The sequence below is a fragment of the Mytilus trossulus genome, chromosome 5 (assembly GCF_036588685.1).
Source record: "Mytilus trossulus isolate FHL-02 chromosome 5, PNRI_Mtr1.1.1.hap1, whole genome shotgun sequence".
Taxonomy (NCBI): Eukaryota; Metazoa; Mollusca; class Bivalvia; order Mytilida; family Mytilidae; genus Mytilus; species Mytilus trossulus.
The window spans coordinates 56,767,065-56,784,540 of NC_086377.1; the positions used below are offsets into that span (position 1 = coordinate 56,767,065).

The 17,476-nt window shown below is 32.1% G+C and overlaps 1 protein-coding gene across 1 annotated transcript in view; it reads left to right on the forward strand.

Annotated features, from left to right (window-relative positions):
* Positions 1-17,476, forward strand: part of LOC134718108 (ZP domain-containing protein-like) — a 49,457-nt gene that overhangs the window by 10,990 nt on the left and 20,991 nt on the right. Inside the window, exons 2-6 of the mRNA XM_063580601.1 lie at positions 6,111-6,149; positions 6,546-6,575; positions 6,804-6,833; positions 7,320-7,349; positions 7,852-7,881. Of these exons, the coding sequence (XP_063436671.1) occupies positions 6,111-6,149; positions 6,546-6,575; positions 6,804-6,833; positions 7,320-7,349; positions 7,852-7,881 (159 nt within the window). The remainder of the gene's footprint in view (positions 1-6,110; positions 6,150-6,545; positions 6,576-6,803; positions 6,834-7,319; positions 7,350-7,851; positions 7,882-17,476) is intronic.

The following is a 17,476-nucleotide window of genomic DNA, read 5'->3' on the forward strand; positions in this document are numbered from 1 at the left end:
TTTTTACTGAAGTATACAAATCAATTAACATGCTTGATAAACACCAAACTATCTTAACTTGTTTAATATCTAATAAATAAGAATAACAAAAAGGTTCATTTATTGACCATAAACACAGTTCAAGATTTTTTTCATTGTAATCAAAATGTAATCAAAATGAAATCAGGATTACAGGGCATTTTGGAAAGTAATTGATTAAATTAAATTACATGTAATCAGATTTTTGACTGATTAATGATTACAATGATTACTTGAAAAATTGTAATCAATTACAGCTGAATAATGAAAACAATTACAATTACCCCAAGTCTGCAGTATCATACCTTATATGGACTGTTTGAAAAATACGAAATCTCACTGATGAAATTAGCATATTACCAAAAAAACAAGGGAAGTTCTTAATTAATAATTGAACGCCAGGAATTAAACTGTGGTCGAGATGACTCTATTTCCTTACAGTCAGTGAGCGCCACAGAGTCATGACATAATTATATATTCTTAGTCTAGCTTTCATAATCTGAAATTAACAATTCAAGCAAACTACATGCGGTTGTCTTATGGGCCTGTCTAGCTCTAGATACATTTGAACTTCATAAAAAGAAGCTGCCGTTCTCGGTGTTGCAATATTGGTTTCAGTAAGACAACATGTCCATTCCCTTTCACGAAATATATATCCTAGAGATTTATAACAAGTCATTTCAATGTACAATTCACCAAACATGACGATACACTTATCTTTCCCGTACAAATCAGGCCATTCCCACTGAATTTCAAAAAGTGGGTTATCTGCAGTTACAATTGATGTTTTTTCCGGGATTAACCATATTTTCGCCTTAATCATCGAATACCTGATAATTGCCTGGAAGTGCATATGTTCCAGACCGTATGAGTATTTGGACCGTACGCGTACGGTCTGGACCGTATGCGTACTTTTTCAAAATATTAAAAAGTTGGTCAAGTTTATTAGATACAAATGCATATAACAGATCAACATACCTTAACTATCAAATTAATATAACTTGAAAAGTTCAATTGTAATTGAAACAAAAACTTTATATTTTAACTCTTTTTTAATTCACGCTAATTAAATATGTTAATCTCTTGTATTAAGCATGGCGATCAGTAATACATTAATTGCATTATGATTTGAAAGTATCGGAAGTCAACATAAAGTGTTTTAGAATATTTAGCAACTTTACCAAAAAATGCAAATGCAAAACAACATGACTGAACTGCATACATGAAAATGCTAAAAAATAATACGTTACTTGAATTGTGTCACCTTGGGCGAGCGAATCAAAATAGGATTCAGATATACAATTAAACAAATACCGAATTTCAATTGTTCGTTTGTTCATTATGCCCCACCTACGATAGTAGGTCTGGAACACATACAGATCTCTCTTGATGTCTATACATATTTTGCACATACGCAAAAGTGTTAAACACATGTGTATTATAACCTTGAAAAATGTTATTAAACCAATTCATAATATTATTAGAAATGCCAAAACACTAAATATATAGTAAATAGTTCAAATGTTTTTGAAAGAATTTTGTGACACTTTAGCGCATGCGCAAATACTAGAAATGTCAAATATTCATTTTTAATAAATATGTGATGTAAAGAATGTATCTACCGAACCTGGTGATTGTTTTTTACTAAAAAGAAGTTCAAAGAAAAGTTTTCCAGAAAAATCAGTATGTTCAAATTAAAGAAAATAGCCATTTTAGAAAATGGCCGTGGCCATCTTGAAATATCAATTTTTTTTAATGGCCAGCAGTTAATTCTTTAAAAGTATATAATAATGATGCTTGTGGTAATTTTCATGCTTGTATCATCATTTGCACAATTACCTCGATTTTGCTTGCTTATATCTCTCACTATTATATTTCGGATAAGAGTTTTTTTTATTACAGGCCTATCACAAGCAGATTATTCGTAATAATGAAACCTCGCATTACATATACATGTGTGCCGACGTTTACCGGATCGTGACATTGATAAACAATAAACACAGAATCGTGGATCATATAAGAAATAAGAGAGTTGAAAGCGTGATGTTCTTTTTTTACATTTTCCATGCGTTCTCATTTGTTGATTAAACTTAGCTATATAAACAGTTGTTTAAGTATTTGTTAATCTGGAATGAATTATTGCTACTTACATGTTTGTGCACGTTTGTTTGTATTTTTTCGTTTTTCCAACCCACTTGCAATTTTCGGTGGTCGAAATTCAATCGAGACGTCTCGAAATGAAGGTAATTGTATATGGAAAAAAATCGGCGAAGTACAGAGTAGAGAAATAATTTAAAAGAAGAAAATTTCTCATGATTTTGATAAGATAAATAATTTGTCTGTACAAAAAGATTCTAATACACTTATTTTTGTTTTAGTAAATATTGAGTCATTTGTGTATTTAAAACATTTTTTTTTATTCGAATTTTCTTATGACATGAAAATCTTCACCTTTATCTACTTTGCCAGTGTTTTCAAGCTTAATGTCATTAATATTTCTTTTGTATATTTCATAAAAATACAAGTAACATTGAACGCGTTTTGTTTAGTAAAAAAGTCCCGTGTTAAATAAAAATGAAAATGTCAACGGATTAATGTCTCATTGACTTAAATCATATTTTTTTTGTTCAAATTATTCAAGAGTGGCAAAAGACGGTACAAAAACAATTCTAATGCAACTATTTTGTAACAATTTTTCTGATTGGATTACAGCAAGCCTAAAATTCTCTATCTCCTTGTCTGTAACTAAGGAAGCCGACATTTTGAAATTCGGAATGTATTGACATGTTATTTATACAATAATAAACAAAACACTCACTTGTTGCGCCTTAAAATCTTCTTTTTATCAATTTTTATTACATTTTGAAGCGGCGCAGAAGCCAGAAAACGCCCGGTGTTTATGTTTGACGCCGGAAGCATACCTATGACGTCACCTAGTGTAGGGACAAAAGAAGATAACATCTTTTCGCGGAATTTTCTTTAATGAAGATTTTACACTAAAATAATGATTGAAATTTAATTATGAACTTGTTTTACATTAGAATAGAGATAACTGTATTGTATTGGAAGCTTTGCGGACGTCCATCGGTAGTTTTACTGTCGCAAATACCCGTTTACCTGTCTGCGCTCCGCGTCGCCAGGTAAACTAAATTTGCGACAGTAAAACTACCGATGGACGTCCGCAAAGCTTCAAATACAATACAGTTATCTCTTAAGTATTTTAGTTTTTGTTTTAATCATGTGTCTTTCAAATGTGAACTTTAACCCTATACGAGAGAGTGTTTTTCAGCGGCTACTACAATCCGGTGGATTACAACACAAAAACCAACATTTTGTAAGATATTATCAACGATACCACATACGAATTTTTAAACTGGATATCTGAGTCAGAAACTAATTAGATGCAGCTGATTTCGTGTGGTCTTTAGAATGCACATTTTAAATGATATTCTCTAGATATTGATTTTAAAGTCAATTCAGATTCCTTGAATACTTCTCTTGTTACATCAAGTATGGTCAGACATGCTGGAATATTGAACAGATATATCATGTTAAGGAGGGGTATTTGCGAAGAAGCCAGAAGGCGAGGAACATTCATTCTCAAGGTATTTTTCGCAAATCCCCCTCATGAACATGATACATCTGTTTAATTACACCGAATGTTAATGTACTTAAACGCATTGATGATCGTGACGTTAAAAGCGTCCAGTCGGATAGAGTATTTTTGGTAAATACCTCGGCAGAGAAGGTAAAAAAGGCATATCTTTTTAGCAAATACCCTGGCGGCGTTTAAATGAACGATCTTCATTTGATAACAGTAAATTGGTGAAAAATACACTTGCTATCAACCATTCAAAACCCCGGATTCTTTACATAAGGTGTAATTAGAACTAATATATCATGTTATGGAGGGGTTTTTGCGTTACATACCCGTTTAGAAATTGTAAAATTTCCCGAGCCGCCAGGTGACGGAAATTCGGTCCTAAGACTGATATATTTCGCAAATACCCCTCTATAGAATGAGATATCTGTTCAATTTCATCGAACATATTTCGATAGAAGCTTTCTGTACAGGTGAAGATAAATGTTTTAAACTTAAAAGCTGTAATTCATTAACATGTTTATGCATATTTTTGAGGATAAGAGGATATCATCACAAAACCTCGGGAATATACATGTAGTTATTGTTAGCTCGTTTTGTCATATCCGAAAAGATTCGGCGGGAAGATGCTCGTAGGATAACAAAGAAGAATCCAAAATACTATGTTATTTGAGGCAAATTCACCGGCAGTATTGAAAATTATGCAAATTCGTTTGAATTGAGGAAAACATATAAGAATATGCGAAGGATACACTGGCTATAAAACCAATCAAAATATGACTTTCTTATATAAGGTGTAATTAGATTGTAAAATTCCATGTTACTAGCTTCACAGGTATCAAAGGGCTCAACTTCAATTGACATGGAAGGTGATACATGCAAACAAACTATGAGATCCACGTAGTTACGGGGACGGTATCATTCCAGTGTGCATTCCTCATATGAGTTGTTGGAAAAATTAAATGACAATTAAACGACTGCCTTACGGTTTTACCAACAGTTCAGATTTTAAGCTGTTATATGTGATGACCCAGTAGAGGTCTTTGTTTTAAAATGCAATTTGTGTTTCTCCTTTTTCAATGAAAAAAAAAACAACATTAAAAACAAATCTTTAAAAAAAGAGCGGTTATCTACAAACCTGTATTAGTCCACAATTAAAACATTACAGAACGCGTGGAATTTCAACTCACAAACTCCTTGTTGACAGGCTAGTGCAATAGTCGATTGATTATTTAGCCCAATCAGCAATTGAAGCTCAATAAATATACATGTATATAAAAAGATATAAAACGGTTAAGTATTGGCAAGTGTAATATATTTTGCAGCTTTCACTGCAAGCCCCTGGTTATCAAAAAGGTTGTTGCGCAAGTTTGAGTTGAGTATATATTTATGAATCCCGTTATTGTGTTATTATTGTTTTTAAAATATCTTATTTTTACCTTTCACTTCAATTTGCTTATGTGTCTCGTCTATATGACTTTTTGTGTTTAGAAGCAATGTACAATAAGCATACAGACAAGCAGCAAGAAAAACAAATTAAACTTCTACAGAGGATATGTCTAAAAGAACTATAGATTATAATCTGTTCATACCTTAACGCGATTCTACGTCAAATAATGTTAACGTAACCATATGCCTTTGAGGGTAAAGATTTGTGTTAATTATATTTAGGTATAATTAGTTATCAAAAGTACCAGGATTATAATTTTATACGCCAGACGCGCGTTTCGTCTACATAAGACTCATCAGTGACGCTCAGATCAAAATAGTTAAAAAGCCAAATAAATACAAAGTTGAAGAGCATTGAGGATCCAAAATTCCAAAAAGTTGTGCCAAATACGGCTAAGGTAATCTACTCCTGGGGTAAGAAAATCCTTAGTATTTCGAAAAATTCAAAGTTTTGTAAACAGAAAATTTATAAAAATGACCATATAATTGATATTCATGTCAACACCGAAGTGCTGACTACTGGGCTGGTGATACCCTCGGGGACGAAACGTCCACCAGCAGTGGCATCGACCCAGTGGTGTAAATAGTTATCAAAAGTACCAGGATTATAATTTTATACGCCAGACGCGCGTTTCGTCTACATAAGACTCATCAGTGACGCTCAGATCAAAATAGTTAAAAAGCCAAATAAATACAAAGTTGAAGAGCATTGAGGATCCAAAATTCCAAAAAGTTGTGCCAAATACGGCTAAGGTAATCTAATCCTGGGGTAAGAAAATCCTTAGTATTTCGAAAAATTCAAAGTTTTGTAAACAGAAAATTTATAAAAATGACCATATAATTGATATTCATGTCAACACCGAAGTGCTGACTACTGGGCTGGTGATACCCTCGGGGACGAAACGTCCACCAGCAGTGGCATCGACCCAGTGGTGTAAATAGTTATCAAAAGTACCAGGATTATTATACTGACAAAACAGATAGGTCTCCTCAGATATTTAAACTCAAATAGAAATAACTCCGTTTTTTTTTTAATTTTCAGTCCCAACTACATCAACTACACAACCAACAACCGATAAAGGTAAGTAACCAATAACTGATTGAAATTGTTCTATTCCGAATTTTAAAAAGAGACACAAGGAAAACTGTTGGTTTGATTTTAATACAAATTGGGATACCTATATTTTAATCCAATTTTCAATATGCATTCAAAATATGTTACTTTTATTGGTGTTCAACCCCAATCTTTATTTTATCAAAATGTTAGATATAATACTCAATTATAAGATAGGTCTCCGCTGATATATAAACTGCATTAAAACTAACTCCATTTTGTTTATATTTTCACACCTAACTACATCACAAACAACAATTACAGGTGAGTTACCAATAACTGATTACAAATTGATAGCAGAACATTTCTATTCTATTCATTACATGTAACACAAGGGAAATTCCATTTTGTTTATTTTTTCAGACCAAACTACAGCACAAACAACAATTACAGGTGAGTTACCAATAAATGATTACAAATTGACAGCAGAACATTTCTATTCTATACATTACATGTAACACAAGGGAAATTCCATTTTGTTTATATTTTCACACCTAACTACATCACAAACAACAATTACAGATGAGTTACCAATAACTGATTACAAATTGATAGCAGAACATTTCTATTCTATACATTACATGTAACACAAGGGAAATTCCATTTTAATTATTTTTTCAGACCTTACTACAGCACAAACAACAATTACAGGTGAGTTACCAATAACTGATTACAAATTGATAGCAGAACATTTCTATTCTATACATTACATGTAACACAAGGGAAATTCCATTTTGTTTATATTTTCACACCTGACTACATCACAAACAACAATTACAGGTGAGTTACCAATAACTGATTACAAATTGATAGCAGAACATTTCTATTCTATACATTACATGTAACACAAGGGAAATTCCATTTTGTTTATTTTTTCAGACCTAACTACAACACAAACAACAATTACAGGTGAGTTACCAATAACTGATTACAAATTGATAGCAGAACACTTCTATTCTATACATTACATGTAACACAAGGGAATTTCCATTTTGTTTATATTTTCACACCTAACTACATCACAAACAACAATTACAGGTGAGTTACCAATAACTGATTACAAATTGATAGCAGAACATTTCTATTTTATACATTACCTGTAACACAAGGGAAATTCCATTTTGTTTATTTTTTCAGACCTAATTACAGCACTAACAACAATTACAGGTGAGTTACCAATTACTGATTACAAATTGATAGCAGAACATTTCTATTCTATACATTACATGTAACACAAGGGAAATTCCATTTTGTTTATTTTTTCAGACCTAACTACAGCACAAACAACAATTACAGTTGAGTTACTAACAACTGATTAAAAATTGATAGCAGAACATTTCTATCCTGTACATTACATGTAACACAAGGGAAATTCCATTTTAATTATTTTTTCAGACCTAACTACAGCACAAACAACAATTACAGGTGAGTTACCAATAACTCATTAAAAATTGATAGCAGAAAGTAAAAATCAGAAAAATACTGAACTCAGAGGAAAATCAATTAGGAAAGTCCATAATCACATGGCAAAATCAAATAACAAAACGCATGAAAAACGAATGGACAAGAACTGTCATATTCCTGACTTGGAACAGGCATTTTCAAGAACATTTCCATTCTGTACATTACATGTAACGCAAGGGAAATTCCATTTTGTTTATTTTTTCAGACCTAACTACAGCACAAACAACAATTACAGGTGAGTTACCAATTACTGATAACAAATTGATAGCAGAACATTTCTATTCTATACATAACATTTAACACAAGGGAAACTGTTAGTTCATTTTTAAGAAAAAAATATGATCTCTATATTTTTATTCAAGTTTCAATATGTATTCAAATGTGTTAATTTTTATTGTTGTTCAACCCATCATTTGTTATTTAAATGTCCTGTACCAAGTCAAGAAAATGGCAGTTGTTATTTTGTAGTTCGTTTCTGTGTGTGTTGCCTTGGGTTTTTTTTTGGGGGGGGGAGGGGGGGGGTTGTAATTCTGTGTTTCTGTTGTTTTGTTGTTTTCCTCCTATAGTTTATGTGTTTACCACACTTTTTGTTTCTAACCTGGATTTATATTCTCTCGATCGATTTTTTCTTTCAAACAGCGGTGTTAAATGAGTGTAATATTTGAAAAAGACGTCTAGTTAAGGAATCGTACGGTGCAGTTTTTATTAAATTGACGTTTATTTCAGAAATTTGTTGAAAATTATAAAATAACGACATATTTTCCTAAATATTGAAGAACAATATTTACAACTGTAAGTCCGCCTGACCTTTTCGGATCTACAATTAATTTTTTTATCAAATGTTTTTGAACTCTATCCGTTTTAGAACACACCAAATTACTTATCAGTTATCATTTTTATCATTCAAGATCAAGACTTTATCTCAACATTTCTTAAAATCACGAATTTCTGTAATTTTATGATTTTGGGTAAAATCACTATTGTTTCCGGAGTCCCTTATCTATTTCGTTACCGTTTTTTTACTGAATATATTAGTCGATTTCCGTGTACTAAATAGTGCTATTAGAGTACGATAAATCATATTTAAACGGTTTTATTTCTATCTTTAACTTCAGTGTAGCTTAAATATATATAAAATCGTCCGAAATTAAGATCAAATCAAAGTAAAACAAAGTTTTTGAGTTTTGTAGAATTCAACCCTTTCTAAATACTGTAAATTCAGAAATTATTGCGAGGTTTTTATTATTGCGAATAATGCGACTGAGTTGTAAACGCAATAATTAAAACTCGCATTTTGTAATGTTTTAACTGAATTAAGCATGACTTTTTCTCAAAATCGTAAAAATTAAAATCGCATTCAAGTGTAAAATGACCAAATCGCAATAATAAATGCACGCAATAATTTCTGAATTTACAGTAAGGAATCGTATTGGAAAATTGTAGAAAATCTTCCTAGTCGTGTCAAATTTTCACAGTCCAGTTCACAATGAAACCCTTCCTATGCTAAAAAGCAAAAACTCTCCATTGATTGACACAGATGCATAGTCTGTCATGTATTTACTACATAGAAATTATTCAGTTAAACACTTTTAAAAATGAAGATACAGTTGTTTTGCCGCAGTGGGAAAACGAAAACATGAAGTTTCAGAATACTGGTCGATGAATATGAAAAAAATCAAAACATCCCATTTGAAAATACAACATATCATAAGAGTTGCTTTAAATATTTAAAAAGTAATCACAACCTATCTGTCTGTAAAAAGACTTTGTACTACATGTACCAATTCTACAGACCAGTCTCTTCTCATATATCAACGAGGGCAGTAGATCTACATCTCATTCTGACTTTTTTGTTTGTATATTTTGCAAATGTATAAAGCCTTTAAGCAAGTTACACAACTTCATAAGGTATCATCTCAGGAGCAAACTCAAGCTGTATTGAGCGTTACTACATATATCTCCTACAATGATCTGACTTACAAAATAGCTCATGGTAATTTTATTATTAAATCTTTATACCATGGAGCTTGCATCGCTTAATATTTGCTACAAAATTTGAAATCAGAAAGTAAAGAGCTATTTAATTCTGAGCATACAACAGCTTTTACTAACATTTCGACAAATAAAGATGACGACACGTGCCTGTATACAAAGGAGCATTATGGTTAACAACTTTATTTACTTGATCAGTTAACCGGGCTTAATTTCTGCCTGAGGATCGCCGCCGAGAAAACTACACAACATATTATCAGCTTCAACAAAAACTAAAAAATATATCGTCAATTTATAGTTACATGTATACAGCCTCAACAAGGCAAAGGTACATCCAATATTGTATACAGTAGCTCTATAGTTTTGTCTTATGCCGTAATGACGGAATATTGCCCGTTTAAAATGACTGTGATATACAGTCTGTCAATTTTAAAGATCTGAGCAGTGACTGCGAAACTGGTTGCAAGCACTTTATGCAGCTACTAGTATTTTACGGAAGCAGATATAGGGTAAAGTTTTAATCCAATCAGATGAATATCTATTATCTAAAAAAATATCACTGGATTATTCAATTGAAATTATGCCAACTGCTTTAAAAAATATTTCTGTATTGTCTTTTTGATGATAGCTCATCTGTGTCAGTTAATAAAACGTACAATATTCCTATTGACAAAGTTTTTAGATGTATTGCTATAGTAGAACGTATATTATCTGTAAATATTTGTTTTTGCTCCTCATTTAGGTTACTAGTAATCATTACAAATGCACCGGTCCGGTATGATGTCATCCAACTTTCTACAAGATTTGATTTGTTCACGCATTGGTATAGGTATAGGGGAGGGTTGAGATTTCCAAAAACATGTTTAACCCCGCCGCAATTTTGCGCCTATCCCAAGCCAGGAGCCTCTGTCCTTTTTTAGTTTTGTATGATTTTTTATGTTAATTTCTTGAGTATATTTCGAAGGAAAGTATGACGTCCATTAACATTTCAAACTAGTAGTTTTTTGTTTAGTGGCTAGCTGAAGAACGCCTCCTGGTTTGGGAGTTTCTTACTGCATTGATGACCCATAGGTAATTTTCGGCCGTTGCCTGCTTTTTGAACAGGTTGGTGTCTCTTTGACAAATCCCTCATGTCCATTCCCAATTTTTAATTTAATCTGTGTATAGTAGATCTTGTGTCCGCTTTGAACAATACCTCTGCTGTACTGATATATGCCAATGCCAGGGACGTTGTCTTTGAACGGATATGTTGACCGACAAGAATGATGAGATGATATGTCAAAATTAAGCTATAATATTACGATATCGCAATAATGCGACACCTAAATGGTCCAACATCCCATTGGTCCGACGTTTCGATCATTCAGGTTATACGCTAACGGGATTTTAACAAAAGAAAGCCAAATAAAAGGTTCAATATTAGGATATCCTTGTCCTCCAATTTTAATTGGTGAAACATAATATAAAAAAGTAATACTTAGTTCCAAAATAGCCGAACGTCATCACTAGCGGAATTTTAAAAAAGTACAACTAATTTGTCAAGTTAGTCTGATTAATTAGATATCTCAAGATACAAGACAGCCGACTAAAGTAAAATCAAACACAGTTTGACGTACAATGAGTGATCATATTTTCCTTGGGATTTTTTATATTAAATTAGCCAATTTGTTGATATAAATATACTAGAAGCACTTTACTTCTTTTAGTAATGTAAGTTAGTACTATTATCATATATGATTTAGTGATGTAAATGAAATTGCGGTATGATCAAGACTCAACATCAACTACAATAATAAAAAAAAGTCTGCCCTATGGTTGTATGATCTTGAAGCGGTTGGCAGGCTTTCAAACTAACAGGAGACCATATGCTTCCTCAATTTTATTGTTCAGCTCATCATGGGACTTTAAAAACACGTCATATGTTATATTTCCCCCTTGCTTCAAATATTTTGTTTCGGATTATTTATATCAAATTGGCAGATATATGGGACACATCCCTAATGCGCCTTGAAATGAGGATATCAAAAGTCACGTGTAAAGTAAAAATCTCTGTGTAGTGATATTGGACATGTTTCTATTTTTAACAAATGACTGAACTTAATTATTTGTGGTGATTAGGAAAGTAGAGGAACATAGAATAAATGAGTAAAAACTATGGAGCTACTGAATGTGTTTAAAGTGCTAAATTTTCAAAGAACTTATTGTGTTAAAAAAGGGATATTTTACCACAAGAGCCGTATACGGAAAAAGTAATCTCACTTCTTACCTCGAAAATTTAACCACATATGTGAAAATGTCACAGCATCGAACCGAGCTATCATACATAGCTACAGGAAAAAACGTTACCATTACCGCCTATGGAAAAAAATTAAAGATATTGAGCCAATTTACAGAAAGATAAATCAGAAGTTTTCAGAGTAATCTATGGATGATTTCACCTTGTACACCCGGGGAAATAGTGAAAATGATAGTAAGTATTTTTTTATTTATACCTAGATATTCTAGATGATTTCAGATAACCATTATAGATAAATACCAGCAGATACTCAATGAAATTTTCGCTTTTAGAAAGCATTACAGGCACGGGGCTGAACAATTTTTTTAGGCACAATTCTAACTTTGTTTACACCCCAGAGAGATCCGAAAGGAATTTGTTTATGAATTGAAAAAGGCATGAACTAACATAGTAGTTTTATCTGTAAGTAAACATGACACAATATAGTCTTTGTTATATAATTATCACTCCGGTTTACAGGAAGAACTGATAATCAAGGGAGATAACACACTTCATACGAGTAAAGTGAAATACATCATCATCATGTGCTCTTAATATCCAATAATTTGACCCATGGTCAGTCAGTAGATATCATATGCAGTTAATAAACAGACAAACATGTACATGTATTAAAGAAATCATGAATTATTATTTGTAATGCACACTAGCAAATCACAAGATATTGTCTTTTCTCAGTGAATAAGGGAGAGGGTCAACAAACCTTTTGAAAACAATATTGCTGCACCTTTTCAACTATTAAGCTAGTTAGCTACCACTCGTTGCTTCTAATATAAAAGATTTAAATGAAGGTTGATAAGCCACAAGGGAGAAGCATTTTTCTGTCTTTGCGTAAAACGTTCAAGAATTTGATTTTTCCTCTCTCAATAATACTTATGTATTTAAACCAAATAATAACACAGCCTGAGTATTTTTTTTGTCTTATTTCAGTTCCAGACATATCATTACTTTTCAACCTGAGATGACAAACTACAGATTTTAAAAGGTCCTGAATAACTGGTAAGCATTTTGTTTTATTTGGCAAGCTCTAAATTGTTTATTTATGGTATTAATGCAATTCAAATTACAGTCGGTATGTTAAAAATATACTGATATGAAAACTATTGCTATGGTCTTGGCATTAAATTAAAATGCTTGGTTACTGATCTTTTCTACTCCATATTTCAAGTTAAACCTGGCGGCAACTGTTCCTCATGTAAAACTGCAAACTATAATTAGCATTATTTTGATATGTCGTTATTTAATGACGCCATATTACGTGTGATGTCACAATGTTTCCTTTAAAACCTCATGCCGATATCTCACTGATAAAAGATTTTCACTGAAATACATGTAAAAAAACATTTTTTCTCAAATATACTTATGTGAAAGAACAAGTTTTGAAAATTTGCACTTCATTGCACTCTGATTATATGATTCAAATGACTTTTACAGTAGTTTATAGTGGTTTCTACAGTATAAAACACCAGGTTTCCACTGGCTAGAATAATTAAGTATTTTGGTGGGTTTTTTTAAAAATCTTAATTTTTGCATAATTTCTCTGTCAAAATGCACTTTTAGGCACCAGAAAATTTTATTGAATGCTTTAACAGGGTCTGTGTGTTGTAATTTAAGGTTACATTCAGATGTTTTATCCTTCTTTTGACTAGTGAAGTTATACTGTAAGAAATTAATTATGCATACACTTTGTATTCAAAATAAATAAATATAGCGATAAAAGTGTCATTGCCTTATAGTGCTGAAACAACTTTATTCTTTTTTCAGAAATGGACAAAAATACACAAATTTATTCAGAATGTCATACCGATGAAGATCACTTAAAAATATTTGGAAAAATCAGAACTATGGATTGCAATATGGGACAATATGCCTAATGCGCCTTGAAATGAGGAACTCAAAAGTCACGTGTAAAGAAAAAATCTCTGTGTAGTGATATTGGACATGTTTCTATTTTTAACAAATGACTGAACTTAATTATTTGTGGTGATTAGGAAAGTAGAGGAACATAGAATAAATGAGTAAAAACTATGGAGCTATTGAATGTGTTCAAAGTATTAAATTTTCAAAGAACTTATTGTGTTTAAAAGGGGATATTTTACCACAAGGAGCCGCATCACAAAAGGATGTTCGGGGTTTGCTATTTTACGGAAAAAGTAATCTCACTTCGTACCCCGAAAATTTAACCACATATGTGAAAATGTCACAGCTTCGAAAGGAGCTATCATACTTATCCAAGTTTACGATATGGACTGAGCTACAGGAAAAAACGTTACCATTACCGCCTATGGAAAAACAATTAAAGATATTGAGCCATATGTTTGTAAATTGAATACGTGCAATCAAATGATATGATGTAGATAATGCAAGGGCGAATACAGATACATTTGTGTGACTTAATGGTTGATTTTCAAAGACTCCGAGAGAAAACGTTACGTACGTTACGGGGTATATATCTCCCAATTGATACGATATTCCCGTGCTTGCATTTCCTATCATGATTTTCTTGATAGAGGGTTACTGCTCACAAGGAAGCTATTAAACCAAGAGTTCCAAATGGTGTAGTTGAAACCATCCCTTCGTAAATTTTACGGACGCCATCACGAGTTGGTTGACCGTTATGGAATAACCGTTTCACAAATGATATCGGATATGTTCCTTACGTCGCAACTACAATCCCCTTCCCTTTCATGAATTTGACCTACCTAATTAGACTTTTTACCGGATTTGTAATCATATAAGCAACACGACGGGTGCCGCATGTGGAGCAGGATCTGCTTACCTTGCCGGAGCAACTGAGATCACCCCTAGTTTTTGGTGGGGTTCGTGTTGTTTATTCTTTATTTTTCTATGTTGTGTGACGTGTACTATTGTTTTTCTGTTTGTCTTTTCATTTTTAGCCATGGCGTTGTAAGTTTGTTTTGGATTTATGAGTTTGACTGTCCCTTTGGCATCTTTCGTTCCTCTTTTACGTAACATGCGTTACCGTTTAAATCAACCAAAATTAATTAATACTATGATAGAAATATTTGTTCCTAACAGTAATACAGCATTCCTATAAAATTGTTTCGTTTTTGCATTTGTTTTGACTCGATTTTTCAACTGGAGGTATCTGTGAATTGAAATTGCATCCATGACCTTTGACCTCGATTTAAAAAAAGATGCACCATAATTTCTTTTGACGACCGGGATATTTAGAAAGTACACATTCTTAGCTTTACAGTGATATATAGTTTAGCCATGTGTAAGGTAGGCGCATTAAAAATGTAAATTTGGCTATCATATCACTCGCCTATAGGTTGAATTTCTGTAAATATTGACAATGCAATTTCCCATAGGAAATCCCTTTACGGCATAAACTGTACCACTTTTACTATTAAGTTTTAAAAAAAATCTGATACTAGAATTGCAAGTTCATTTGCACCACAATTTTTTTCAAAGGTCAAAATATAGGGCTGTGCGGCATATTTTCAACGTTTATATGACCTGAATTTCTCAGAGTTTAAACTTACACTAATTTTCTTAACTACCCCTACCACATATTTCAATGTAAACAATATGCACGTGTTTATTTACTGGTAACATTCCCAAGTTCTGTCTCTGCCATATGGAACACAGATAGCATAACTGGGAATCAGTATGTTCACAAAATCAATTTTCTATGAATATTCACTTACTCCCCAAAAGAGGCGTGTTTGTATTTACAAAGTGCAACCTATACAGACATTTATTCAAATAGAAAACTTTCTAAAATCAGTTTTTCTCACATTAATACTCATTTATCAGAATTATAGTCTCAAAGAAATCACTATGTATACTCTAAGTTTTTCTTTACTTTACATTTTATACCCCCTCCCCTGTTTCAATATTTTAAAGAATTTAAAAACAAGACTTTAATTATTGCCACCTTACCCTATTTGCATATTTTCTGATTAAAAATGCCTAGAACCTGTTAAAAACTGTTTTGATAACATATTGAAAGCATATCAGAATATTATAAAGGTAATGTTTAGCAATCAATCATTACAACATTCAAGATTATATAAAGTATCCAATCCAGCCTCTGTATCCATTCCACATCTTACTGTATGCCTATTTGTCAATTAAAGAACACATTTTCTGCCTCAAATGGTCAATTTAGAATTCTTGTCACACCAGTATCATCTGTAACCATATATCTAACACAATTTAGCTACTATATATACTGGAAGTATTCAAACAAAGCCAAGTGCAATAGTTGTATGTATGCAGATACCAGTCTGAGATATAAATTCACTTAAAATGTTGTAGGGACGACTGCCAACATCTGATTTTTGCATAACTTCCAAGCATAGTTATTGTTTTTTATACCAAGAACTTTAAAATCATAAAATCATAGCCTTTAAAAGTTAAATTATTTGTTTTATGACCCAGAAGGTAGGCATTTTTCTATGTTTTTGGCCCCTGGGGCCTCAAATTTCCTAAATAAATCTGCTGTTTGTAGCAATTTGGAATATCTAGTACATTTCTAGGATAGAACACACTATTGTAAGTTTTCATGAGATATTTTTGTTTTTCTAGCTTGTATTTATTATGCCATGGTGACAAAAAATCAGATTTAGGTGTTGCGGCTTACTTTTGGGTTATCGAAAGGACACAAATACTCCATAAATAATAAACAGGAAGGATCAATAAGTTTCAATGACTGTGAAGAGTAAATAGAAGCACTTCTTAATAATTAAACTTACAAATATGCAAATATTATGAAATAATTTTGTATCCAGGACTTTAAGTAAACTTTGCATACTGTAAACTGTGAATTTATGCTGAGTCATCATATATAAGGCCCAGGATTCTATCAATCTTCATTAAATATTTATAAAACTTAATATTTGTGAAAATCTGTGAAATATACTAAATTTAGTTATATTCTTAATGTTCCCCTTTTTCACCCTATATATGCTACTGTTGGCTTTATCTATTGACGATCAATTGGTTCATTTAATTTAAGAGGAATAATGAGATATCCAAAAATTGACACAATCATCATGCAAAATCTTGTAGCAGATCAGTTGTGAAATACTCGTGATAACATTAGACATCAAAATAATTGGCTGTGGTTAATACGGAATTGAATCGAAAGCCATGCGGGGAAAATCAAATTAGAAGTGATCTTTCTCATATTACTTTAGATTCAGCTTATTGAATAAGTATCGTCCAGGTCTATTCTTCCGAATTTGATAAATAATAAGAATACACCCGCGAAATCGCGGGCATATTCAGCTTGTGTACTGTTGTAGGATGTTTTTTTTTGTTAATGATATCATGTATGGAGAATTTTATAAAAGGTATCAAAAGCCCGTTTTCCAAAGTCCAATATTTATTTCCTTTCTGTTAAATTCAATTACTTTCGTGTTTCTGGCCTCAGACCACAATTATTCTTCTCCTTTGCTTCAGTGCATCTTTTGGTAAAAGTCAAATTATATTTAAAATTTGCACCGCTTCAAACATGAAATAAATGTAACTTCTTATATATAGACCATTATTAGTCAAATAAAATATGCTTCCA